A 27154-nucleotide genomic window follows, 5' to 3' on the forward strand; every position below is an offset into this window, starting at 1 on the left:
CATACAGATGGCTAACAAACACATGAAAATATGCTCAACATTGCTCATTATTAGGGAAATGCAAATCAAAACTACAAGATATCACCTAACACTGGTGAGAAGGGCCATCAAAATATCTACAAACAATAAATGCTGGAGAGGGTGTGGAGAAAAGGGAATGCTCTTGCACTGTTGGTGGGAATGTAAACTGATACAGCCACTGTGGAAGATGGTATGGAGATTCCTTAAAAAACTAGGAATAAAACCACCATATGACCCAGCAATCCCACTCCTAGGCAAATACTCTGAGGAATCCAAAATTGAAAAAGACACATTTATCCCATTGTTCATTGCAGCACTATTTACAATAGCTAGAACATGGAAGCAACCTCAATGTCCATTGACAGTTGAATGGATAAAGAAGTTGTGGTATATATACACAATGGAATATTGCTCAGCAATAAAAAGAAACACATTTGAGTCAGTTCTGATGAGGTGGATGAACCTAGAACCTATTATACAGAGTGAAGTGACTCAGAAAGATAATCATAAATATCGTATTCTAACCCTTATATAAGAATCTAGAAAAATGGTACTGAAGAATTTATTTAAAGGGCAACAATGGAGAAACAGATATAGAGAATAGACTTATGGACTTGGGGAGAGGGGAGGAGAGGGTAAGATGTATGGAAAGAGTAACATGGAAACATCCATTACCACATGTAAAATAGATAGCCAACAGGAATTTACCATATGGCTTAGGAAACTCAAACAGGGGCTCTGTATCAATCTGGAGGTGTGGGATGGAGCAGGAGATGGGAGGGTGGTTCAAAAGGGAGGGGATATATGTATACCTATGGCTGATTCATGTCTAAGTTTGAAAGAAAACAACAGAATTTTGTAAAGCAATTATCCTTCAATAAAAAAATAAATTTTTAAAAATGTAGGAGACTCAGCTTTGATCTCTGAGTCAGGAAGATCCCCTGGAGTAGGAAATGGCAACCCACTCTAGTATTCTTGCCTGAAAATCCCCATGGAAAGAGGAGTCCAGGGGGTTGCAAAGAGTCAGACACGACTGAGCAACTAAATACCAACAGCAATTCTATTGTATATACATGCCACATCTTTTTTATCCATTCCTCTGTCGAAGCACATTTAGGTGGCTTCCATACCTTGGCTATTGTAAACAGAGTTGCAATGAACATTGGGGTGTGTGAATCCTTGCAGGCCACATTTCTCTCCAATATATGCCTAGGAGTAGGATTGCAAGGTCATATGGTAGTTCCAGGAGTTAGTGATGGACAGGGAGGCTTGCCATGCTGCAGTCGATGGGGTCGCAAAAGCTGGACATGACTGAGTGACTGAACTGAACTGATGGTATTTCTATTCTTAGCTTTTTAAAGGAACCTCCATTCTGTTCTCCATATTGTTTGTATCAATTTACATTCTGTTGTGTGTAGATTTTTTTCAAGATGGCCATTCTACCGGTGTGAGGTAATACCTCATTGTAATTTTGATTTCTATTTCTTTTATAATGTGCAATAAGAGCATCTTTTCATGTGTTTGCCATCTGTATGTCTTCTTTGGAGAAATGTATGTTTAGGTCTTCCACCTATTTTTATTGGGTTGTTTGCTTTTTTTGATTCTCACCTGCATTAGCTGCTTGTATATATAGAAGATTAATCTACGTTTGAAACATATGAAATATGTTTCATTTGCAAATATTTTCTCTCATTCTGAGAGTTGTCTTTTCATCTTCTTTATGGTTTCCTTTTCTGTGCAAAGGCTTGCAAGTTTAATTAAGTCCCATTTGTTTTTTGTTTTGTTTTATTTTTATTTTCAGTACTCTAGAATGTGAATCAAAACAAAATTTCAGTACTCCAGAAACTGAATCAAAGAAAATTTACTGCAATTTATGTCAAAAAGTGTTCTTCCTATGTTTTCCTTTAAAAGTTTTATAGGAAAGTTTTAATGTAAGTTCAGGCCTTACATTTAGGTCTTTAATCCATTTTGAGTTTATTTTTGTGTATGGGGTTAGGAAATCTTCTAATTTCATTCTTTTATTTTTTATTTTTATTAGTTGGACGCTAATTACTTTACAATATTGTAGTGGTTTTTGTCATACATTGACATGAATCAGCCATGGATTTACATGTATTCCCCATCCCGATCCCCCCTCCCACCTCCCTCTCCACCCAATTCCTCTGGGTCTTCCTAGTGCACCAGGCTCAAGCACTTGTCTCATGCATCCAGCCTGGGCTGATGATCTGTTTCACCATAGATAATATACATGTTTCGTTGCTGTTCTCTCGAAATATCCCACCCTCGCCTTTTCCCACAGGTCCAAAATTCTGTTCTGTACATCTGTGTCTCTTTTTCTGTTTTGCATATAGGGTTATCATTACCATCTTTCTAAATTCCATATATATGCATTAGTATACTGTATTGGTCTTTATCTTTCTGGCTTACTTCACTCTGTATAACGGGCTCAAGTTTCATCCATCTCATTAGAACTGATTCAAATGAATTATTTTTAATGGCTGAGTAATATTCCATGGTGTATATGTACCACAGCTTCCTTATCCATTCATCTGCTGATGGGCATCTAGGTTGCTTCCATGTCCTGGCTATTATAAACAGTGCTGCGATGAACATTGGGGTGCACGTGTCTCTTTCAGATCTGGTTTCCTCAGTATGTATGCCCAGAAGTGGGATTGCTGGGTCATATGGCAGTTCTATTTCCAGTTTTTTAAGAAATCTCCACACTGTTTTCCATAGCGGCTGTACTAGTTTGCATTCCAACCAACAGTGTAAGAGGGTTCCCTTTTCTCCACACCCTCTCCAGCATTTATTGCTTGTAGACTTTTGGATAGCAGCCATCCTGACTGGCTTGTAATGGTACCTCATTGTGGTTTTGATTTGCATTTCTCTGATAATGAGTGATGTTGAGCATCTTTTCATGTGTTTGTTAGCCATCTGTATGTCTTCTTTGGAGAAATGTCTGTTTAATTCTTTGGCCCATTTTTTGATTGGGTCATTTATTTTTCTGGAATTGAGCTGCAGGAGTTGCTTGTATATTTTTGAGATTAATCCTTTGTCTGTTGCTTTGTTTGCTATTATTTTCTCCCAATCTGAGGGCTGTCTTTTCACCTTGCTTATAGTTTCCTTTGTGTGCAAAAGCTTTTAAGTTTCATTAGGTCCCATTTGTTTATTTTTGCTTTTATTTCCAATATTCTGGGAGGTGGGTCATAGAGGATCTTGCTGTGGTTTATGTCGGAGAGTGTTTTGCCTATGTTCTCCTCTAGGAGTTTTATAGTTTCTGGTCTTACATTTAGATCTTTAATCCATTTTGAGTTTATTTTTGTGTATGGTGTTAGAAAGTGTTCTAGTTTCATTCTTTTACAAGTGGTTGACCAGTTTTCCCAGCACCACTTGTTAAAGAGGTTGTCTTTTTTCCATTGTATATCCTTGCCTCCTTTGTCAAAGATAAGGTGTCCATAGGTTCGTGGATTTATCTCTGGGCTTTCTATTTTGTTCCATTGATGTATATTTCTGTCTTTGTGCCAGTACCATACTGTCTTGATGACTGTGGCTTTGTAGTAGAGTCTGAAGTCAGGCAGGTTGATTCCTCCAGTTCCATTCTTCTTTCTCAAGATTACTTTGACTATTCGAGGTTTTTTGCATTTCCATACAAATTGAGAAATTATTTGTTCTAGTTCTGTGAAAAATACCGTTGGTAGCTTGATAGGGATTGCATTGAATCTATAGATTGCCTTGGGTAGTATAGCCATTTTGACAATATTGATTCTTCCAATCCATGAACACGGTATATTTCTCCATCTGTTTGTGTCCTCTTTGATTTCTTTCATCAGTGTTTTATAGTTTTCTATGTATAGGTCTTTTGTTTCTTTAGGTAGATATACTCCTAAGTATTTTATTCTTTTTGTTGCCATGGTGAATGGTATTGTTTCCTTAAATTCTCTTTCTGTTTTCTCATTGTTGATGTATAAGAATGCAAGGGATTTATGTGTGTTAATTTTATATCCTCCAAGTTTACTATATTCGTTGGTTAGCTCTAGTAATTTTCTGGTAGAGTCTTTAGGGTTTTCTATGTAGAGGATCATGTAATCTGCGAACAGCAAGTGTTTCACTTCTTTTCCTATCTGGATTCCTTTTATTTCTTTTTCTGCTCTGATTGCTGTGGCCAAAACTTCCAACACGATGTTGAATAATAGTGGTGAGAGTGAGCACCCTTGTCTTGTTCCTGATTTCAGGGGAAATGCTTTCAATTTTTCACCATTGAGAGTAATGATTGCTGTGGGTTTGTCATATATAGCTTTTATTATGTTGAGGTATGTTCTTTCTATTCCTGCTTTCTGGAGAGTTTTAATCATAAATGAGTGTTGAATTTTGTCAAAGGCTTTTTCTGCAACTATTGAGATAATCATATGGTTTTTATCTTTCAATTTTTTCATGTGGTGTATTACATTGATTGATTTGCAGATGTTAAAGAATCCTTGCATTCCTGTGATAAAGCCCATTTGGTTATGATATATGATTTTTTTAATATGTTATTGGATTCTGTTTGCTAGAATTTTGTTAAGGATTTTTGCATCTATGTTCATCAGTGATATTGGCCTGCAGTTTTCTTTCTTTCTTTTTTTTTTTTTGCATCTTTGTCTGGTTTTGGAATTAGCGTGATGGTGGCCTCATAGAATGAGTTTGGAAGTTTACCTTCTTCTGCAATTTTCTGGAAGAGTTTGAGTAAGATAGGTGTTAGCTCTTCTCTAAATTTTTGGTAGAATTCAGCTGTGAAGCCATCTGGTCCTGGGCTTTTGTTTGCTGGAAGATTTCTGATCACAGTTTCAATTTCCTCACTTGTGATGGGTTTGTTAACATCTTCTCTTTCTTTCTGGTTCAGTTTTGGAAAGTTATACTTTCCTAAGAATTTGTCCATTTCTTCCAAGTTGTCCAATTTACTGGCATAGAGCTGCTGGTAGTAGTTTCTTATGATCCTTTGTATTTCAGGGTTGTCTCTTGTGATCTTTCCATTTTCATTTCTAATTTTGTTAATTTGGTTCTTCTCCCTTTGTTTCTTAATGAGTCTTGCTAACGGTTTATCAATTTTGTTTATTTTTTCAAAAAACCAGCTTTTAGCTTTGTTGATTTTTGCTACAGTCTCTTTAGTTTCTTTTGCATTTATTTCTGCCCTAATTTTTAAGATTCCTTTCCTTCTAGTAACCCTGGGGTTCTTCAGTTCTTCCTTCTCTAGTTGCTTTAGGTGTAGAGTTAGGTTATTTATTTGACTTTTTTCTTGTTTCTTGAGGTAAGCCTGTAATGCTATGAATCTTCCCCTTAGCACTGATTTTACAGTGTCCCTTAGGTATTAGCTTGTTGTGTTTTCATTTTCATTCATTTCTATGCATATTTTGATTTCTTCTATGATTTGTCGGTTATTCAGAAGTGTTTTATTTAGCCTCTATGTGTTTGAACTTTTAATAATTTTTTTCCTGTAATTGAGATCTAATCTTATTGCACTGTGGTCAGAAAAGATGACTGGAATGATTTCAATTTTTTTGAATTTACCAAGGCTATATTTATGGCCAAGGATGTGATCTATTCTGGAGAAGGTTCTTTGTGCACTTGAGAAAAAGGTGAAGTTGATTGTTTTGGGGTGAAATATCCTATAGATATCAATTAGGTCTAGCTGGTCCATTGTGTCATTTAAAGTTTGTGTTTCCTTGTTAATTTTCTGTTTAGTTGATCTATCCATTGGTGTGAGTGGGGTATTAAAGTCTCCCACTATTATTGTGTTACTATTAATTTACTCTTTCATACTCGTTAGCATTTGCCTTACATATTGTGGTGCTCCTATGTTGGGTGCATATATATTTATAATTGTTATATCTTCTTCTTGGATTGATCCTTTGATCATTATGTAGTGTCCTTCTTTGTCTCTTTTCACAGCCTTTATTTGAAAGTCTATTTTATCTGATATGAGCATTGCGACTCCTGCTTTCTTTTGGTCTCCGTTTGCATGAAATATTTTTTTCCAGCCCTTCACTTTTAGTCTGTGTGTGTCCCTTGTTTCGAGATGGGTCTCTTGTAGACAACATATATAGGGGTCTTGTTTTTGTATCGATTCAGCCAGTCTTTATCTTTTGGTTGGGGCATTCAACCCATTTACATTTAAGGTAACTATTGATAGGTATGGTCCCGTTGCCATTTACTTTGTTGTTTTGGGTTTGCGTTTATACAACCTTTCTGTGTTTCCTGTCTAGAGAAGATCCTTTAGCATTTGTCGAAGAGCTGGTTTGGTGGTGCTGAATTCTCTCAGCTTTTGCTTGTCTGTAAAGCTTTTGAATTCTCCTTCATATCTGAATGAGATCCTTGCTGGGTACAGTAATCTGGGTTGTAGGTTATTCTCTTTCATTACTTTATGTATGTCCTGCCATTCCCTTCTGGCCTGAAGGGTTTCTATGGATAGATCAGCTGTTATCCTTATGGGAATCCCTTTGTGTGTTATTTGTTGTTTCTCCCTTGCTGCTTTTAATATTTGTTCTTTGTGTTTGATCTTTGTTTATTTGACTAATATGTGTCTTGGGGTGTTTCACCTTGGGTTTATCCTGTTTGGGACTCTCTGGGTTTCTTCGACTTGGGTGGCTATTTCCTTCCCCATTTTAGGGAAGTTTTCAGCTATTATCTCCTCGAGTATTTTCTCATGGTCTACTTCTTTTTGTCTTCTCCTTCTGGGACTCCTATGATTCGAATGTTGGGACAATTCACATTGTCCCAGAGGTCCCTGAGGTTGTCCTCATTTCTTTTGATCCTTTTTTCTTTTTTCCTCTCTGCTTCATTTATTTCCACCATTTTATCTTCTACCTCACTTATCCTATCTTCTGTCTCCACTATTCTACTGTTGGTTCCCTCCAGAGTGTTTTTTTTATCTCATTTATTGCATTATTCATTTTTAATTGACTCTTTTTATTTCTTCTAGGTCTTTATTAAACATTTCTTGCATTTTCTCAATCCTTGTCTCCAGGCTATTTATCTGTAACTCCATTTTGTTTTCAAGATTTTGGATCATTTTTATTATCATTATTCTAAATTCTTTTTCAGGTAGATTCCCTATCTCCTCCTCTTTTGTTTGATTTGGTGGGCATTTTTCATGTTCCTTTACCTGTTGGGTATTTCTCTGCCTTTTCATCTTGTTTAGATTGCTGTGTTTGGAGTGGGCTTTCTGTATTCTGGTGGTCTGTGGTTCCTTTTTATTGTGGAGGTTTCACCCAGTGGGTGGGGTTGGACGATTGGCTTGTCAAGGTTTCCTGGTTAGGGAAGCTTGCATCGGTGTTCTGGTGTGTGGAACTGGATTTCTACTCTCTGGAGTGCAATGGAGTGTCCAGTAGTTAGTTTTGAGATGGGTCTATGTGTTAGGTGTGACTTTGGGCAACCTGTATTTTGATGCTCAGGGCTATGTTCCTGCATTGCTGGAGAATTTGCGTGGTATGTCTTGCTCTGGAACTTATTGGCTCTTGGGTGGTGGTTGATTTCAGTGTAGGTATGGAGGCTTTTGGATGATCTCTTATTACTTAAAGTTCCATGTAGTCAGGAGTTTTCTGGTGTTCTCAGGTTTTGGGCTTAAGTCTCCTGCCTCTGGATTTCAGTTTTATTCTTCCAGTAGTCTCAAGACTTCTCCAACTATACAGCACTGATAATAAAACTTCTAGGTTAATGGTGAAAAGATTCTCCACCGTGAGGGACACACAGAGTGTTTCACAGAGTTCTATGAGGAAGAGGAGAGGGAGGAGGGAGATAGAGATGAGCAGGAGGAGAAAAAAAGGGGACTCAAGAGGAGAGAGACAGATCTATGCAGTTGTCTGTTCCCAAAGTGTTTTCTGTAGCCCAGACACCCACAAAGATTCACAGAATTGAATTGGGAAGAGAAGGGGAAGGAAGGAAATAGAGGTGTTCTGAGGTAGAAAATGGAAAGTCAAAAGTGGAAGAGAGTAATCAACACACTCCTGAGTAAAAATGGGTACTGAAGGTTGGATTCTTAAATGTCCAAAATTGATATCAAATACTGAAAAACAAAGATTAAAAATCTAGAATAGAGGTTAGACTCTTAAAAATACAATATTAAAAACAAAAATCATCTCCTTTCGAAGATGATGGGCTGCTTTTCTGGGAGCCTGATGTCTTCTGCTAGCGGTCAGAAGTTGTTTTGTGAAGTTTGCTAGCGTTCAAATGTTCTTTCAATGAATTTATAGGGAAGAAAGAGGTTTCCCTGTCCTATCCCTCGGCCATCTTCTCTAATTTCATTCTTTTACATGTAACTGTCTAGTTGTCCCAGAACCACTTATGAAGATACTGTCTTTTCTCCATTGTATATTTTTGCCTCCTTCATCATAGATTAGGAGACCCTAGGTGCATGGGTTTATCTGCCACTCATATATATAGAGTTTTTCTTGCAATATATTTAACACTAGGATATGTTATCCTTGAACATGAAAGGTTTTAAAATATTTTAATGTACCATGCTGCAGTGTTACAGCTACATCTACATAAAATAGCTAATGATGATGTTTCAGTTCAGTCAGTTCAGTAGTTCAGTCATGTCCAACTCTTTGCAACCCCATGGACTGCAGCACCCCAGGCTTCTATGTCCATCACCAACTCCCAGAGCCTACTCAAACTCATGTACATCATGTCAGTGATACCATCCAACCATCTCATCCTCTGTCATCCCCTTCTCCTCCCACCTTCAATCTTTCCCAGCATCAGGATCTTTTCAAATGAATCACCTCTTTGCATCAGGTGGCCAAAGTATTAGAGTTTCAGCTTCAGCATCAGTCCTTCCAATGAATATTTAGGACTGACTTTTTTTTTTAGGATGGACTGGTTGGATCTCCTTGCTGTCCAAAAGACTCAAGAGCCTTCTCCAACACCACAGTTCAAAAGCATCAAGTCTTTGGTTCTCAGCTTCCTATATAGTCCAACTCTCACATCCATACATGACTACTGGAAAAGCCATAGCTTTGCCTAGATGGAACTTTGTTGGCAAAGTAATGTCTCTGCTTTTTAATATGTTGTCTAGGTTGGTCACAGCTTTCCTTCCAGGGAGCGAGCATTTATTAATTTCATGGCCACAGTCACCATCTGCAGTGATTTTGGAGCCCAAAAAATAAAGTCTCTCACTCTTTTCATTGTTTCCCCATCTATTTGACATGAGGTGATGGGACTGGATGCCATGATCTTAGTTTTCTGGATGTTGAGTTTTAAGCAAATTTTTTCACTCTCCTTTTCCTCTTTCATCAAGAGGCTCTTTAGCTCTTCACTTTCTGCCATTAGGGTGGTATCATCTGTGTATCTGAGGTTATTGATATTTTTCCCAGAAATCTTGTTTCCAGCTTGTGCTTCATCCAGCCAGGCATTTCGCATGATGTACTCTACATACAAGTTAAATGAGCAGGGTGACAATATACAGCCTTGACATACTCCTTTCCTGATTTGAAACCAGTCTGTTTTTCCATGTTCAGTTCTAACTGTTGCTTCTTGACCTGCACACAGATTTGTCAGGAGGCAGGTCAGGTGGTCTGGTATTCTCATCTCTTTTTTTGATTGAGATGTTTAAGATCATTCAAATATCAAGATGGAGTAACTATGGTTCAGGTACCCAAAGTGGAAATGAGTAGTCATTGTTGAATATGGACATGTTTCTGTATCACTGAGAATTGGAATGTTCTGAACTGTATCAAATTCAAGGATACAACTGGTCATTTTTTAAAGAATATACGCTAGCAGCAGCTAGCTGAAATCTTGAAGTTTCAAAGATACCAATGTCCGCCCCTCCCAAACTCACAAGTAAGAAAGAGATCATTTCAAATCTCAACCACATTTTTTCTTAACAAAAGCACCTCCTTGTCAATTCCAATATTAATTCTTTTGTATTGTTTTGGCTGTGTCACATAGCATGCAGAATCTTAAATCCTCAATCAGGGATGGAACCCTACTACATGCCCCTGTAGTGGAAGCATGGAGACCTAATTATTGGACTGAGAGGGAATTCCCAGCAAGTGTAACTATTTTTTTTTTTTTTTTTACTTTGATGGTAATTCTTGACAAACAATTTATGTAACCTTGTGTTTTTATCTTTATAAGCTTCCCTTGTTTTGCAGTCAAGCAGAATACAATTCAAGTGCTTCTTGGAGCTTTGTCTCCTGGGCTGCAGTTGTAATAAAACTCAGTTAAAACCTCTTTATTTCAATCAGGTCTCTGTTCTTGTAATTCTTGGTTGAACACTAACATAATTGAAGCACCTTGAATGACCAAACACAAATTAAGTAATTAGCTAATTAAATTTATATGTCTTTTACCATGAAATATTTCTTTTCCCTCCCCAACCAAAAAAAAAAAAAAAAAACCACTCAAAAACAGAGACTATCATTTTGTATTTTTCAAATGGGGAAAGGGAGCTTTTGAGAAAGCAGGAGAACTTCACAGGGTCCTACAGATGATAATTAAAACTAAGATCGAAACTGAGATCTTCTGATATCCATTTATTGCACTTACTTATTACAGAAGAAAAAATTTAGCAAAACCAAACTAAAATGCTGCCAACACAAATAATCAATAAGCAGTCTATAATAAGGAATAGAAAAGAGTTTTATCTGAGCCAAACTGAGAACTGTAGCCCAGGAGACAGTCTCTTAATAGCCTTGAGAAACTTCTCCAGAGAAGCATGGTTTTCATCAGTTTTATGTCTCCTCAGAGCAGAGGTCATAGATCAAACACGACAAAGTTTCAAAAGAGACAGATTAGCATGTACACAATGAGGTAGTGTGACCTTTACATCTGAGAAGGAAACCTTATCTTCAATGGACTACTATTATGAGTACCATAGCAAGGGAGGTATTTTATCCCTATTTTCGAAGTGGACATTCTTACTTCTGGATAATTTATCTTTTAATGCTTAAAGTAGATGTACACATATGATACCTGGAGGAGGAAATGGCAACCCACTCCAGCATTCTTGCCTGGAAATCCCATGGAAAGAGGAGCCTGGCAGGCTATCTCCACAGGATCACCAAGAGTTGGACATGACTGAGCAACTGAGCACGCACGCACAATGTATGATAAGTTGAGGCCATAAGACAGGCTGTTCTAGTTATCATAAAGTTCAGGATAAATCATGTGTAAGCTGAATGACTTCCTTGCATCTTAATAAATGAAAATTTCTTCAAACATCTCCCATCATGTTACTCTGAATGTACATCTGACTGGCTATTCATAAAATAATAGGCTTCATATTAAATAGATGTCCTTTGACTCCAAGGATTAAAGCGTCACTGATTCTCAAGAGAGAAAATAAAAGATAGGGATTCTCCCCTCTCCAGCACTGCAGAGGTGAGATTTGCTTAGGGAACTGAGGGAAGAGCCAATCTCAAGATTTTAGTGGGGAAGGCTTGAGAACTTATGGCTCAAGCCTCCTAGTTGCCTCCAGAAGCAACTGCTTCTGTTCTGTTTTGGAGTTTGTCTTTGTAAGAAATAATGAAATAAAGTATGCACAGTGCTAACCAAAATTTTAGAAAACCAAGGCCTGATTGAAATAAAAAGATGTTTACTGGAGGTTTGTTAGTACTGTAGCCAGGGAGATACAGAATTGTGTCTTGAATTGTGCTTTCCTGAGCTACAAAATGGGGGAAACTTTTCAGATATGCTTTGTATCCTTGACAATACTTCGCTTTCTCCATTATTTGGATTTTAGCCATTTTATACTTGGGTAGTGGTGTCTATTTGTTAATTTTGTTTGCAAGTTCCAAATGATATACAATGTTAAGCATTTTTCAGATGCTTTATTGTTATCTGTGTATCTTCTTTCATGAGGTGTTTGTTCAGATTTTTTGCCCATTTTTAAATTTTTTGTTTTTTAATTGGAGGAAAATAGCTTTACAATGTTGTGATGGTTTCTGTCATACAGAAATGCAAATCAGCTGTAATTATAGGCTCCCTCTTGAACCTTCCCCCCTCCCCCATCCCACCCTCTAGATCGTCAAAGAGCACCAGGCTGGGCTCCCTGTGCTGTACAGCAACTTCTAACCGGCCATCTATTTCACACATGGTAATGTATGTATGTCTTTGCTACTTTCTCCATTCTTCCCACTCTCTCTTTCCCCTACTGTGTCCAGAAGTCTGTTCTCGATATCTGCATCTCCATTCCATCCCTGCAAATAGGTTCATCAATACCATTTTTCTAGATTCCATATTTAGGTGTTAATATATATTTGTTTATCTCTTTCTGACTTACTTCACTCTGTATAACAGGCTATAGATTCATCCACCTCATAGAAGTGACTCATATCCATTCTTTTTTTTTTTATGGCTGAGTAATAATCCATTGTATATATGTACCACATCTTTACCCATTCTTCTGTCGATGGACATCTAGGTTGCTTCCATGTCCTAGGTATTGTAAATAGTGCAGCTGTGAACACTGAGATACATGTGTCTTTTTCAATTATAGTTTTCTCAGGGTATATGCCCAGTACTGCGATTGCTGGGCCATATGGTAGTTTTAGGGGTTTCTCAGGTGGCACTAGTGGTAAAGAACCTCTCTGCCAATGGAGAAGACTTAAAAGATGTAGGTTCAATCCCTGGGTTGGGAAAATCCCTGGAAGAGGGCATGGCAACCCACTCAAGTGTTCTTGCCTGGAGAATTCCCATGAACAGAGGAGTCTGGAAGGGTACAGTCCATAGTGTTTCAAAGAGTTGGACATGACTGCAGTGACTTAGCACATGCACACATGGTAGTTTTATTCCTAGCTTTTTAAGGAATCTCCATACTGTTCTCCAAAGTGGTGTATCAATTTACATCCCCACAAACAGTACAAGGGGGTTCCCTTTTCTGATTATTTACCTAGAGTTTTCAATATATGTTTACAGCTAATCCAAGTCTATTTTTTAAAAAATTCAATACTGTTTCATATGAAGTGTAAGTACCTTATAAAAGTGTATCTAAGGTGTTTCTCCCCTGACTAATATCACTGTTGTCATTTATCTCACTTATCCATAAGATATATTCACAAAATACATTATTGCTATATTTTCAAATAGACTATTCTGTTAGATCAACTAAGAACAACAAAAATGAAATTGTTATGTTACCTTCCATTCTTTTTTTCTGAGACAATATACTGAAGTAAACTCAAAATGGATTAAAGATATAAATGTAAGAGTGCAACCATTAAATTCCTAAAAGAAAACATAGTCAGAACACTCTGACATAAATCATAGAAGTATTTTTTTGGATCTATCTTCTAAAGAAAGGAAACAACAGGATAAATAAACAAATAGGCCCTAACTACGCTTAAAAGCTATCACACAGAAAAGGAAATCATCAACAAAATGAAAAGACAACCTCTCAAATAAATGAAAATATGTGCAAATTACTTGTTCAAGTAGGCATTAAAGTGCAAAATATATAAACAGCTCATACAACTCAATATCAAGAAAATCCAAGCAAACATTTAAAAATGGGCAGAAGACCTGAATAGATATTTCTCCAAAGAAGATATATAGGAGACTAACTGGGACAAGAAAGATGCTCAATACTGGCAGTTATAAGAGAAATGTAAATAAAAATCACAGAGATACTACTTTACACCTACCAGAATGGCTATCATCAAACAGACCACAAGTAACAAACACTGGAAAGGATGTGAGAAAGGGAAGCCCTAATACACTGTTGGTGGGGTTGTAAACTGGTACAACCACTAATGAAAACAATATGCAAGTTTTTCAAAATATTAAAATAGGACTACCATATGATCCAGCAATTCCAAGGTTGGTTATATATCTAAAGATCACAAATGCATTGTTTTGAAAAGATACATGCATCCCAATGGTCATAGCAGCATCATTTACAGTAGCCAAGCCACGGAAACAGCCTAACTGAACATCAACAGATAAATGGATAAAGAAAAATGGTATACACATATGCTTTGAAATATCACTCAACCATAAAAAAGAATGAAAATTTTCCATTTGCAACAACATTAGTGAACTTAGAGAGCATTATGCTTAGTGAGTAAAGTCTGAAAGAGAAAGGCAAGTATTTTATGTCAACACACATGTGAAATCTGAAAAATAAGATGAATGTATGTAGCAAAACAGACTCACAGATGTAGAGAACAAACTAGTAGCACCAGTGGAGAGAAACAAATAGAGAGGGGCGTAACAGGGATGGGATTAAGAAACAAACTTTTATGTATAGAATAAATAAGCAACATGGATATATTATACAACATGGGAAATGAAGTCGTTATTTTGTAATAACTTTAAAGAAAGTATAGTACATAAAATATTGAATTACTATGTTGTATATCTGAAACTAATATAATATTGTAAATCAACTATATTACAATAAAAGAAAAAGAAAAACGCATGGTTTCCCTTTCCATCACTGAAGAGTTAAAATTTCATCAGTTTAAGTGACAAAGACGGGCTTCCCTGGTAGCTCAGACGGTAAAGCGTCTGCCTGCAATGCGGGAGACCCGGTTCGATCCCTGGGTCAGGAAGATCCCCTGGAGAAGGAAATGGCAACCCACTCCAGTACACTTGCCTAGAAAATTCCATGGATGGAAGAGCCTGGTGGGCTACAGTCCATGAGGTCGCAAAGAGTCAGACACGACTGAGCGACTTCACTTCAACTGATAGAGATACAATCTGAAAATATCAGTGTAACTGATAAATAATTTATTGGTAAAGTTTGAGATACCATGTCTTTCCCCACCTTTCAGTCACTTTGAGACATAGCTTCTTCTGTCGCTTTTTAGTCTGTCATTGTCAGAAATGATGGACTGAAGGATGCACACCAGGGAAGTGAAATTATACAAAGAGCAACAGTTGAAGATTCAGTACAGGAGAGAAGGCTGGGACTTCATTAAATGCACCCACAGCCAGAAGCACCACAGTACACACAGCTAAACACAGAGGACATGTACTGGTCATGAAGATCTAAGTATCCCTGGAAAGACATAATTACTAGATCACTAGTGAAAAAGTCTGCACAAATGAAAATCTGTACAAATGTCAATATGGTGGTTTAGTCGCTAAATTGTGTCGGACTCTTGTGATCCCGTGGACTGTAGTCTGCCAGGCTCCTCTGCCCATGGGATTCTTCAGGCAAGAATACTGAAGTGGCTTGCCATTTCCCTCTCCAGGGGATCTACCTGACCCAGGAATCCAACCCAGGTCTCCTGCATTGCAGGCAAATGATTTACCAACTGAGCTACAGTGGTGGTGGTCTAGTCGCTAAATCGTGTCGGACTCTTGCAATCCCGTGGATTGTAGTCTGCCAGGCTCCTCTGTCCATGGGATTCTCCAGGCAAGAATACTGGAGTGGGTTGCTATCTCCTTCTCCAGGAAGCTGAGCTATGGGGGAAGCCCAAATTTTAGTCCAATTGTTTCTAAGCTCTTAAGGAAAAATTAAGTTTTGTCAAGGCCCCTGTTACAAAATGTTTTACCCCTGATATTTTTGGGAGATTGACAATTTGCATAATTTCCATACCATCATATCTCTTCAGATTTTCTCAAATAACTTTGCCTAATGTAAACTGCTCTCACCTTAAGTGTGAAGAAACAGTTTCTCCGAAGTCAGTACTTAAGGCAAAGACATACAGACCACAGGTATAAGGGTTCACATTGGAACCCACATACTTGGTCTTGGACTTTTCCTTCCAGCAAAACATTCAGTGCAACTAGGTACACAGATATTTAGTGTACCATTAGAGTTCATAATGCACTCTAATCAGTGGCTTTCAAAGTAAATATTAATACAGTTAATAATTATAGAACCTGTTTATTTAATTGAGGTCAGAAAACTTTGGTTTTGTAATCTTTGAGCTGAGTAAACCTAGGTCTCCATGACCACTTTAAACAGGACAAACCTAAGCACTGATTTGTTGCTTAACTCAAATGGCTCTAACTCTGATAGAGCTAAATCAGTTTATTTTGAATAAAATAAGCTCAGTCATTCTCCTTTAGCAGCTATTTTATTCTTTGAGAAAGGAGTGTCTTGCTCTGTACCTCCATCTTCTTGCCAGGGTTTATGAATGGCAATTCTTATGGTATGAAAGAATGACAAATAATTGGAGCTCTGAGGTCAACTCACCTGATCTTAATTTTTTCAAGTGAACAGTCACTGCAGATGGTGACTGCAACCATGAGATTAAACTGTCATCAATTCATCAATACCAGAACCTATCTGAGAATTCAGCATTTTTTGTTCTCAATTTAGTGATATTGCACATCAACTGAAATTCCAATTGATGTCCAAACGATCAGGAGGGCATCAGCATTAAAGTCTGCACCACCATAGATGAATGCACCTTGCCTTGACAAGAGTTGTGAAGTAGAGTTGGGTTTTTTCTTTTAAATATTAGAAGCTATTTTTAGAGAAGTTTTAGGTTCTCACCCAAACTAGGTGAAATGTATACAATTCCCACATGTCCAATACCATACCCAAAAACCTCTCCTATCAGCAGCCTTCACCAATTTGGTATATGTGTTTCACTCAATGAACTGACACAGCATAATCAACCAAAGTCCATGGTTTCTAAAAGTTTTGTCTTCTGCGTTGTGTTCTATATTTTTTGACAAAACAATAATAACTTGAATAGATCATTGCAGTAGCAAACAGAATACTTCCATTACCCTAAAAATCTGTGATTCACTTCTTCATTCTTCCCTCCTACCAAACTCCTGGCAACCACTGATTTTTTTCACTGTCTCCATAATTTTGCCTTTTTCAGAATGTTGTATGGTAGACATCATAGTATGTAGTCTTCAGATGGTTTCTCTCACTAAGTAATTCTCATAAGGTTTTTCCATGAGTTTTCATGGTTTGTCAGCTCATTTCTAAGAACAAAATAATGTTCAATTGTATGGATGTGCTGCAGTTTATGCATTCACTTACTGAAGGATTCTTCATAGCTTCCAGGTTTTGGTAATTATGAATAAAGTAACTATAAAAATTCATGTGAGGTTTTTTATGTGGACAGAAGTTTTCAACTCATTGGGTTAATACCAAGGAATGTGATTGCTGGATCATTTCATAATCGTATATTTAGTTTTGTAAAAACCATCAACTGACTTCCAAAGTGGCTGTACTGTGCAAAATTGTACACAATAGTAATAGTCCTTGTTGCTTCCACGTCATCACCAAAATTTGGTTTTGTCAGTGATTTGGATTTTACTAATTGTTATCTGGGTGTAATGGTATCCCATTACTGTTATTTTTTGCAAGTCCCTAGTGATATATCATGTTGAGCATTTCCACATGCTTATTTGCCATGCATATATCTACTTTGGTGAGGTATCCATTCAGATCACTAGCTCTTTTTTCTTCTGACTGCACTGTGCTGTCCAATGAAACTTACCCAACCAGGGATCAGACTCCTACCCCCTGAGGTGGAAACTCAGAGTCTTAACCAGTGGACCACCTGGGAAGTCATTTGCCCATTTTTAAAATGGCTTGTTATATTTCTGAATGTTGAGTTTTGGAGTTCTTAGTACACATTGAATGGGCTTCCCAGGTGGCGCTAATGGTAAAAAACCTGCCTGCTAATGAGAGGTCCTAAAAGGTGTAGGTTCAATCTCTGGGTTGGGAAGATCCCCTGGAGGAGGGCAGGGCAACACACTCCAGAATTTTGGCCTGAGAAATCACATGGACAGAGGAGCCTGGTGGGCGACAGGCTATGAGATCGCAGAGGAGTTGGACATGGCTGAGTGATTAAACGACAACAATCACTGATCTCAATATTTCCTACAGGGATGAAACTGCTCCTGAAAACAATTCCTCCACCTTCAAATCCAAACCTCAGGTAACTCATTTTAACATGCAGCCCAGAGAGCTTTTCTACTCTCATTCCCTCTGTCCTCTGTGCATATGAGGACCACTTGACATCTTTGCCTTCTTTCTTTCCTCCCTTATATGCAATATGCACAAAAGAAGGAAAGCTTGAGAACTGGCTTATCAAATTATGTGTTTTATTGTGAATATGCATAGCAGAAATAGCTCTATATTGTCCACACAGTAATCATCTTGTTCTATATTATATGGAGCGCATAGTACTATGCACATAGAACTACTCAACATTATATAATTATTTGCATATCTTGTGGCCAATATGGATGTTACAGAGTATGAAGAACAGCAGATACATTTCTGCAGTGAAATTATACAATAAATTGTGTGAGGAGAGGTCAGAGCAGGCACTCCGAGAAAAGATGACGGGAAGCAGGTGAACGATGCCACAGATGAGAGGGAGTTGAAGACAAGATCACTGAAGAAACCAGAGAATCTACCATTCCTCACATAGGAATGAAACAGAGCTGGTAAAAAGGTGGCACAGAAAGTAACCCATTGACAACTGGGGTGGTGTCGAGGTCCTTTGGGTCAACCACAGATTTCAAGGTAAATTTTTGTAAAATTGTGGTCAGGAATAAAAACAGCTCCATGCGGGCCAGGCCTTCACCCACACAAATCCGTTTCCCTGGAAACAACAAACAGAGGGTACATACTCCTTGAACTCTGTCTTTCTGGCTGTCAGAAAGAGACTATGTACTAGCCATTTGACGAAAGTTTGAATGGATAGATGGAATGGCTGGATGGACAGATGGGAAAAGGATGAACACATATGCTATCCACCTAACATCTTATCATAACAAATATCATTCCTTGATAAAATATCATTCATCAAGAAATATTTACTGACTATTCCAAGCACTTGATTAAATTATACATGCATTATAACTGCAATTTCATATTTTCAAATTTCTACCCATCTTTTTCTAGAAACTCACATATATTGGCTGTATTTTCTGATCTTAGTCTAGTAGTCCCACATGTTTCTTTTCATTCTTCACAGCCTCTGTTGTCTGCTCTAAGTATACCTATTCTTCACCAAACTCTAACACACCTTGAAGATTCAAGTTTTATAACACAAGGTTCTCTTTGGCTAAGTTGTAGTTCTCTGATATTTTCAGTTCCCAGCTCAAGTTTTATTTCTAAAGGGAAAGAACTGGGTCACCTCTCCAAAGCTCCAGTAATCTAGCCCAATAATGAGGATGTTTCATGGGGAGGGAAAGTGCATAGGTATTGGGCTGCGGCCCCTCATCATGAACAAAGAGCATTTCTACCAGGCCCAGGGTAGGTACTATGTAACTCCCAACTGATCCTTAGAAGGTATCCTGTCCTCTAAAGTACTGAATGGGGGGAAAAAATTATTACCTGTTGAGAAAGCCATGAAATAGTCACTCTTCCTAAAGTTGCCACTCTCATCCAGAAAGTGGCCAGGGTCGAACACCTCTGGGTTGGGAAATTCTTTGTCATCATGTAGCACAGAAGTCAGTGATGTTAATATATCTGTGCCCTGGAAAGAAGAGATGAAGATAAATTGAACTATGAAAAAGTCACAGAGCTTCAAGAACTGCTGCAAATCATTTAGTACAATCTTATGATCAATAATGAAGAATCCTCAGTCCAAAGAAGGAGAGTGACATTTTGAGGCAGAAAGAACAAGCAATAAAGAAGAATAAGTTTAAGAATAGTGGCAATGATGCTGCTAAGTGAACAGCCTCTGAAATACTAGGTATTTCTAGGGTGCCAGACCTTATGAACCATTCTGCTTATCACATTTGGACAGTGGTGTCTGACCCTCCAGCTGCTGTACTTTATCATTTCAATTTTCACTCATCTTATATACGGATTATGGTTGAATATGGGAAGTCTCTATTGGACTTGAAAGGTCTGGAGTTATCTGTTCATAGTGTTTTTGTAAATGGATTATGATCTTCTATGATAATAAGTATGGCAACAAATGGGGCTTCCCAGGTGACTCAGTGGTACAGAACTCACCTGCCAACGCAGGAGACTTAAGAGACACAGGTTTCAATCCTTGGGTCTGGAAGATGCCCTGGAGGAGGGCATGGCAATCCACCCCAGTATTCTTGCCTGGAGTTATCCCATGGACAGAGGAGCCTAGTGAGCTAGTCCACAGGGTCACAGAGTCGGACACAACTGAAGCAACTTGGCTTGCATGCATGGTAACAAATATTAGTGTTTACCGTTGCCATGAAGACTGTTTGTCTTTATTTAATAATATACGGTAGGGCTTCCCTAGTAGCTCAGTGGTAAAGAATCCACCTGTCAATGCAGGGACACGGGTTCAATCCCTGCCCTGGGAAGATCCCACATGCTGTGGAGCAGCTAAGCCCAAGCACTACAAATACTGAGTCTTTGCTCTGGAACCTGGGAACCACAACTGTTGAGCCCAGACACTGCAACTAGTGCCCTAAAGCATGTGCCCTCTGTTTATAATAGCCAGGACATGGAAGCAACCTAGATGCCCATCAGCAGATGAATGGATAAGGAAGCTGTGGTACATATACACCATGGAATTTTACTCAGCCCTCAAAAAGAATTCATTTGAACCAGACCTAATGAGATGGATGAAACTGGAGCCCCTTATACAGAGTGAAGTAAGCCAGAAAGATAAAGAACATTACAGCATACTAACACATATATATGGAATTTAGAAAGATGGTAACGATAACCCTATATGCAAAACAGAAAAAGAGACACAGAAATACAGAACAGACTTTTGAACTCTGTGGGAGAAGGTGAGGGTGGGATGTTTCAAAAGAACAGCATGTATACTATCTATGGTGAAACAGATCACCAGCCCAGGTGGGATGCATGAGACAAGTGCTCGGGCCTGGTGCACTGGGAAGACCCAGAGGAATCGGGTGGAGAGGGAGGTGGGAGGGGGGATCGGGATGGGGAATATGTGTAAATCTATGGCTGATTCATATCAATGTATGACAAAACCCACTGAAATGTTGTGAAGTAATTAGCCTCCAACTAATAAAAAAAAATTAAAAGTGAAAAAAAAAAAAAAAGCATGTGCCCTAAAGCATGTGTTACACAACAGGAGAAGTCACGGCAAAGTGAGAAGCCAGTGCACTGCAACAAGGATTAACCCCCACTCACCACAGCTATAAAAAAGCCCACAGGTAGCAACAAAGACATAGCCACAGCCAAAAATAAAGAAATAAAATTATTAAAAAAAAATATGTGGTAGCTTTCATTATAGATTAACCCTAGATTTGAAACACAGGAAGTATGATAAAACTAGAAACTTAGTTTCAGCTTAGTATCATTAATTTAAACAAGTTTTACTAGCAAAGCTAAAACTGTTGGGCGAATGGTTAAGAAGTGTTATTCTCTCAAAGCTCTAATGTACCATGCAATAGATTTTTATGTATTAACTGTAAAAAAAGGACCTGTTCCCTGGAGAAATCTGGCAGGTACCACTTTATCATGTGAACAACACTGCATAACCAATAATAATGGGGTAAGTGACAGTATAAACCTTCACCTGGTTTATGAGGAAAAAGAAACTATAAAGGTTATACTAAGAAAATTAGGAAATTTTAAGTATAGCCTGTACATTAAATATTATTATTGTTTCAGTGATAACTCCTGTGTACACATGCTATTATTCTTCTGCATACAATAATCACTGTTATTGAGGTATGCATGCTGAAGTAGGGAGCTTTTAATGGATAGTTGGATATGGATAGATAAGCATTTATTAATGGAAGAAATTTTCACATATTGCCATATAGTGAAGTCATCCTGTTTTATAAATGATTTAACTTGAATTCTGTATTAAGTAAAATATCCTGTTATGGTCTATCAAATATATGTTGTCCATGCTCCTGCTCAGTCATGTCCGACTCTTTTTGACCCCATGGACTGTAGCCACCAGGCTCCTCTGTCCATGAGATTTTCCAGGCAAGAATACTGGAATGGGTTGCCATTTCCTCCTCCAGGAGATCTTCCTGACTCAGGGCTTGAAATGGTATCTCCTGCATCTCCTATATTGGCAGGTGGATTCTTTTATCACTGAGCCATAGGGAAACTTCTCTAATCTGATAAAAAAAAATTCTAACAAAATATACATAAAGCATCATTCCTAATAGTGAGATGTTAACTTCTACTCTCCTTCATATCAGAAATGAAACAAGGATGACACAAAGATATTAGCCCAGATAGCAGGATAATGTATATAGAAATTGCTATTAACTAGAGATGTTTTCAAAATGACTTTAAATTTAGCAAGGCTGTTACACATAAGGTCATCAAAATGATAAAATCAATTATATTTTGATATTTCATGTAAAAATGGAAAATGCTTTTTTAAATGCTTGTAACAATAATAAACACCTTGGAAAGACAAAAAATATGCAAATCACTGCCTGAAAAAATTAAAGAAAGCCCTTTAAAATAGAAAGACTATATCATATCCAAGAAATGAAAAATTCAATGTGTCATGATATTAAGTCTTTCCAAACTTATCTAGCATGCCACTCTGATAAAAAATCCCAGCAGAGTGTCCTGTAAATTGACAAATTGATACTAATGTTCATCTGGAAATGTGGACAGCTATGGTTAGCCCAACAACATAAAAGAAGCAGAACAAATTTGGAAGTCTTGCACTGCTACCTGTCAAAATCTGTTATAAAGCTTTACAGACTAAACTGGAAACAACACACAACCCATCAAGCCACCACACACATGACTATTTTTACTTCTCTCACCTTGTGTTCATCGAGGGTTGCCCCCATACTGTGTAAATGAGAACTTCAAGACCAATGAGGTCAGTAAAAGAGAAAACAATCTTACCTTGGGGATAAGGTAGTTTCTGAATTTAATGTCACGGGTCACAGCATGGGGCAGGTTGGTGGGGACCAGGTCAATGTATCTCTGGATCTCGTGAATCACAGCATCCGTGTAGGGCATGTGGCTCTTGTCCTGCATGCAGGGGCTCCTGTGTCTGCCAATGACACGGTCAATCTCTTTCAGGACCTTAGCTGATAAGGAAGGTAAGGAAGATTGATGGAGAAAGAGGAAAATTCACACCACATTCCACACCAATTCAGGGATACATGAGGCACTATGATGGTGTCCCTGTATCATTATACACATAAACTATAAGACCAGAAGTTGAACTAAACAGAGAGAGATAATGACCATTATACAGACACATTAAAGTCTCTTACAAGCCTGGCTTAAGATACATCTATACATATCTCTATATTAGCATACACGATAAAACAAAGAGAAATGATGAAATGTTTCAAATATAAACAATTTAAAGTCAAGAAATTATAGTCCTTGAAGAAAAAAACAAGAATCAAATATTAATTTTATATAAGAATAATATGGGTTTAAAAGTTAAATTATAGTATGTGTGTTTTGTGTATTTGTGTATTATGCGTGTGCAATTTGCAATGGTACTCAGGTCATTCTCCAGCTGTCAAATGCCACCACTTTCAGCATTCTAGCAGTTTCTTCTGAAATTCATGTCCTATTTCTAAATAATGACTCTCTATTTTCATTTCTCACTCACAGATTCTTAAACAATATCTGACATCTTGGTATGAGAGTTGAGAATTTACATCTCCATCCTTCCTCATACAAAATCACACACACATCACACACACACACATGCACCCCCTTAATCTATCTCCCAGAAGGCCAGAAACTATTAAGCTCCTAGAGGAAAACATAGGCAAAACACTCTTCGACTTAAACCACAGCAGGATCCTCTATCACCAACCTCCAAGAATATTGGAAATAAAAGCAAAAATAAACAAATGGGACCTAATTAAAACTAAAAGCTTCTGCACAACAAAGAAAACTATAAACAAGGTGAAAAGACAGCCTTCAGAATGGGAGAAAATAATAGCAAACAAAGCAACTGACAAGGGATTAATCTCAAAAATATACAAGTAACTCCTGCAGCTCAATTCCAGAAAATAAAAAGACCCAATCAAACAGTGGGCCAAAGAACTAAATAAACATTTCTCCAAAGAAGAAATACAGATGGCTAACAAACACATGAAAAGATGCTCAACATCACTCATTATCAGAGAAATGCAAATCAAAACCACAATGAGGTATCATTTCACGCCAGTCAGAATGGCTGCTATCCAAAAGTCTACAAGCAATAAATGCTGGAGAGGGTGTGGAGAAAAGGGAACCCTCTTACACTGTTGGTGGGAATGCAAACTAGTACAGCCACTATGGAGAACAGTGTGCAGATTCCTTAAAAAACTGGAACCAGAACTGCCATATGACCCAGCAATCCCACTTCTGGGCATACACACTGAGGAAACCAGAATTGAAAGAGACACGTGTACCCCAGTGTTCACTGCAGCATTGTTTATAATAGCCAGGACATGGAAGCAACCTAGATGTCCATCAGCAGATGAATGGATAAGAAAGTTGTGGTATATATACACAATGGAATATTACTCAGCCATTAAAAAGAATACATTTGAATCAGTTCTAATGAGATGGATGAAACTGGAGCCTATTATACAGAGTGAAGTAAGTCAGAAAGAAAAACACCAATACAGGATACTAATGCATATATATGGAATTTAGAAAGATGGTAATGATATCCCTGTTTGTGAGACAGAAAAAGAGACACAGATGTATTGAACAGTCTTTTGGACTCTGTGGGAGAGGGCGAGGGTGGGATGATATGGGAGATTGGCATTGAAACATGTAAATTATCATATGTGAAACGAATCACCAGTCCAGGTTCAATGCATGATACAAGGTGCTAGGGGCTGGTATACTGGGATGATCCAGAGGAATGGGAAGGGGAGGGAGGTGGGAGGGGGCTTCAGGATGGGGAACACATGTACACCTATGGCGGATTCAAGTCAATGTATGGCAAAACCAATACGATATTGTAAAGTAAAATAAATAAATAAATTAATTTTTTAAAAAGTTAATTTCTAACAAAAAGTTCTTTTTGAAAGATAAAATTCTTGACCCCTCAAAATGTGTATTTTGGCAACAAGCATTTTTCTGGAAACAAACTTATGGATTAATACAATTTCTTTACATACGTATCTTTTTTTTTTTTACATATTTTATTTTATTTACTTTTTTCCCATTTATTTTTATTAGTTGGAGGCTAATTACTTTACAAAATTGTAGTGGTTTTTGCCATACATTGACATGAATCAGCCATGGATTTACATGTGTTCCCCTTCCCGATCCCCCCTCCCGCCTCCTATCTTAAGCTAATTTATTGTCAATCTAACTCTTTAGAGGACTTCTTAGACTGTTGAAATTGCATCAGGTGGCCTCACTAAATTTCTATGATTTCCAATCTCTTTAATAAGGAGAGCTTCCAGTTTCCCAACCCTGGTTTCTTTCTTTCTTTTTTTGATTTTTGGCAGCTCTGTCCACAGCATGTGGGACCTTAGTTTCCTGATCTGGGTTTGAATCAATACTCCCTGCATTGGAGATTGAGTTGTAACCACTAGACTATTGAGGAAGTCCTTGGACCATGGTTCTAGAACACTGCATTTTCAGCATGTGGGTACATCAGAGTGGTCTTTCCATAATCAAAACCAATATGCAGCTCAAGGCCAATTCATGCTGGCAGGGCTTGCTACATATGACCTCCCATGAAATTCAGGTGCTTAATATCGTCACATATTATGTAAAGACATCATGTTACTTCATTAAATCTGGGGTAAAAAATTAAGCTGCTCAGTCAGAGATTTAAGTAATTCTCTAAGAGAAACAAGGTAGAGTACATTCAAGCATCTTTCTATCATCTCTTCTGCAGTCACCCTGCCCACCATGTTATCATACCTGTGACCTCAGGGTGTTTCAGCAGGAGGAGGAGCCCATATCTCAGAGTGGTGCTCGTCGTCTCTGTCCCAGCTACAAACAAATCCAATACAGTGTTTGCCAAGTTTTCAACCGTATACTCCAGTTCTTGATTGTGCTTTTCCTAGGAATAGTTTAATTAAAAAGTTACAAAGCATACAAAAAAGGAGGAAGTATATGGACCAGTAATAGCAAAAAAAATAAGTTGACACAAATCATTCCTGAGGAAGTCAAGATATGGACTTACTAAACAAAAACTTTAAGATACATGTCTTTAATATGCTTAAATAGCTAATGAAAATCATCAAGAACTAAAGAAAATCCAAAAAAGTGTATGAACAAGTATAGAATAACAAGAAAGGTACTATAGAAATAAATTAAACAGAATTTTGGAGCTAAAAATCACACTACCTGAACATTTTAAAATTTACCGGGAAGTTTGAACAGTAGACTATGGGAAATCCAAGAAACAGCCAATCTGAAGCAGAATAAAAATTTCCAGTGTGATTATCAGAAAGAAAAAGGAATAAAGAAAAATGAATAGAACCTAAGGACCCAAGGCACTCAATCAATTGTACTAACATCCACCTTATGAGATACCAGAAAAGAGTTAGTGAAAGAACAGAAAATAAGTATTTGAATAAGAATGACTGAAAACTTCCAACATTTTGTGAAGTACATGAATCCAGAAATCAAAAAAGCTAAACAAACTCCAAGAGGAATGAAACCAAGCAGACTCACTGTAAGGCATATTTTAATCAGACTGTGAAAAGCCAAAGCAAAAGAGAGAATGTTCAAAGCATCAAGAGAATAGTAACTTGTCATGCACAAAGGATCATCATTAGGATAACCGCTCATTTTTTCCACAGACACTGTAGAGGCCAAATATCAATGGAAAGATACATTTAAAATCTTAAGTGTAAATACGTCAACCAAGAATTTTGTATTTGGCAAAACCATCCCTCCATAAATTAGGAGACATAAGACATCCCCAAATTAAAAGCTATGGGGTTCCAGTTAACCAAATCAAAGGACAAGAAGATGATAATTCAAAGCCAGATTGACAAACAAAGTTCCTTGTTAAAAATAGCTATGTAGGTAAATGGAAAAGCAAAAACTACTGTATTCTAATATAAAAGCCTAATTTCATTTCCCATATTATTTAAAAGAAAAAAAATCATGAAACAATCATTATATGATTCTAGGCACAAAATAAAAAGATGTGATTTTGTGACACCAACGAAATAAAGGGGGGATGAAGCTGGATGGGAGCAGAGTTAATGTACATGATTTGAAGCTATTGAGGAATCAGTTCATACTGAATTGTTATGAATTTAGAATGTTAACAGTAATTCCTTTTATAAGTACTAAGAAATTAATTTTAAAACACAAAAAATTTGGATGGAAATTAAA

General features: G+C 37.5%; 1 protein-coding gene and 1 pseudogene across 1 annotated transcript in view; both read right to left on the reverse strand.

The window, feature by feature from the left end:
• The window catches only part of LOC122446775, a 72369-nt pseudogene extending 60273 nt beyond the window's left edge, over positions 1 to 12096 (reverse strand).
• Positions 12097 to 18009: 5913 nt separating this feature from the next.
• LOC122446107 (cytochrome P450 2C9-like) overlaps positions 18010 to 27154 on the reverse strand; it is a 31121-nt gene continuing 21976 nt past the window's right edge. Inside the window, exons 6-9 of the mRNA XM_043475931.1 lie at positions 25724 to 25865; positions 22727 to 22914; positions 19268 to 19409; positions 18010 to 18530 (exon numbers count right to left, since the gene is read on the reverse strand). Of these exons, the coding sequence (XP_043331866.1) occupies positions 18349 to 18530; positions 19268 to 19409; positions 22727 to 22914; positions 25724 to 25865 (654 nt within the window). The 3' untranslated portion in view covers positions 18010 to 18348. The remainder of the gene's footprint in view (positions 18531 to 19267; positions 19410 to 22726; positions 22915 to 25723; positions 25866 to 27154) is intronic.

This window comes from Cervus canadensis, chromosome 8 (genome assembly GCF_019320065.1).
Source record: "Cervus canadensis isolate Bull #8, Minnesota chromosome 8, ASM1932006v1, whole genome shotgun sequence".
NCBI classification, from domain to species: Eukaryota; Metazoa; Chordata; class Mammalia; order Artiodactyla; family Cervidae; genus Cervus; species Cervus canadensis.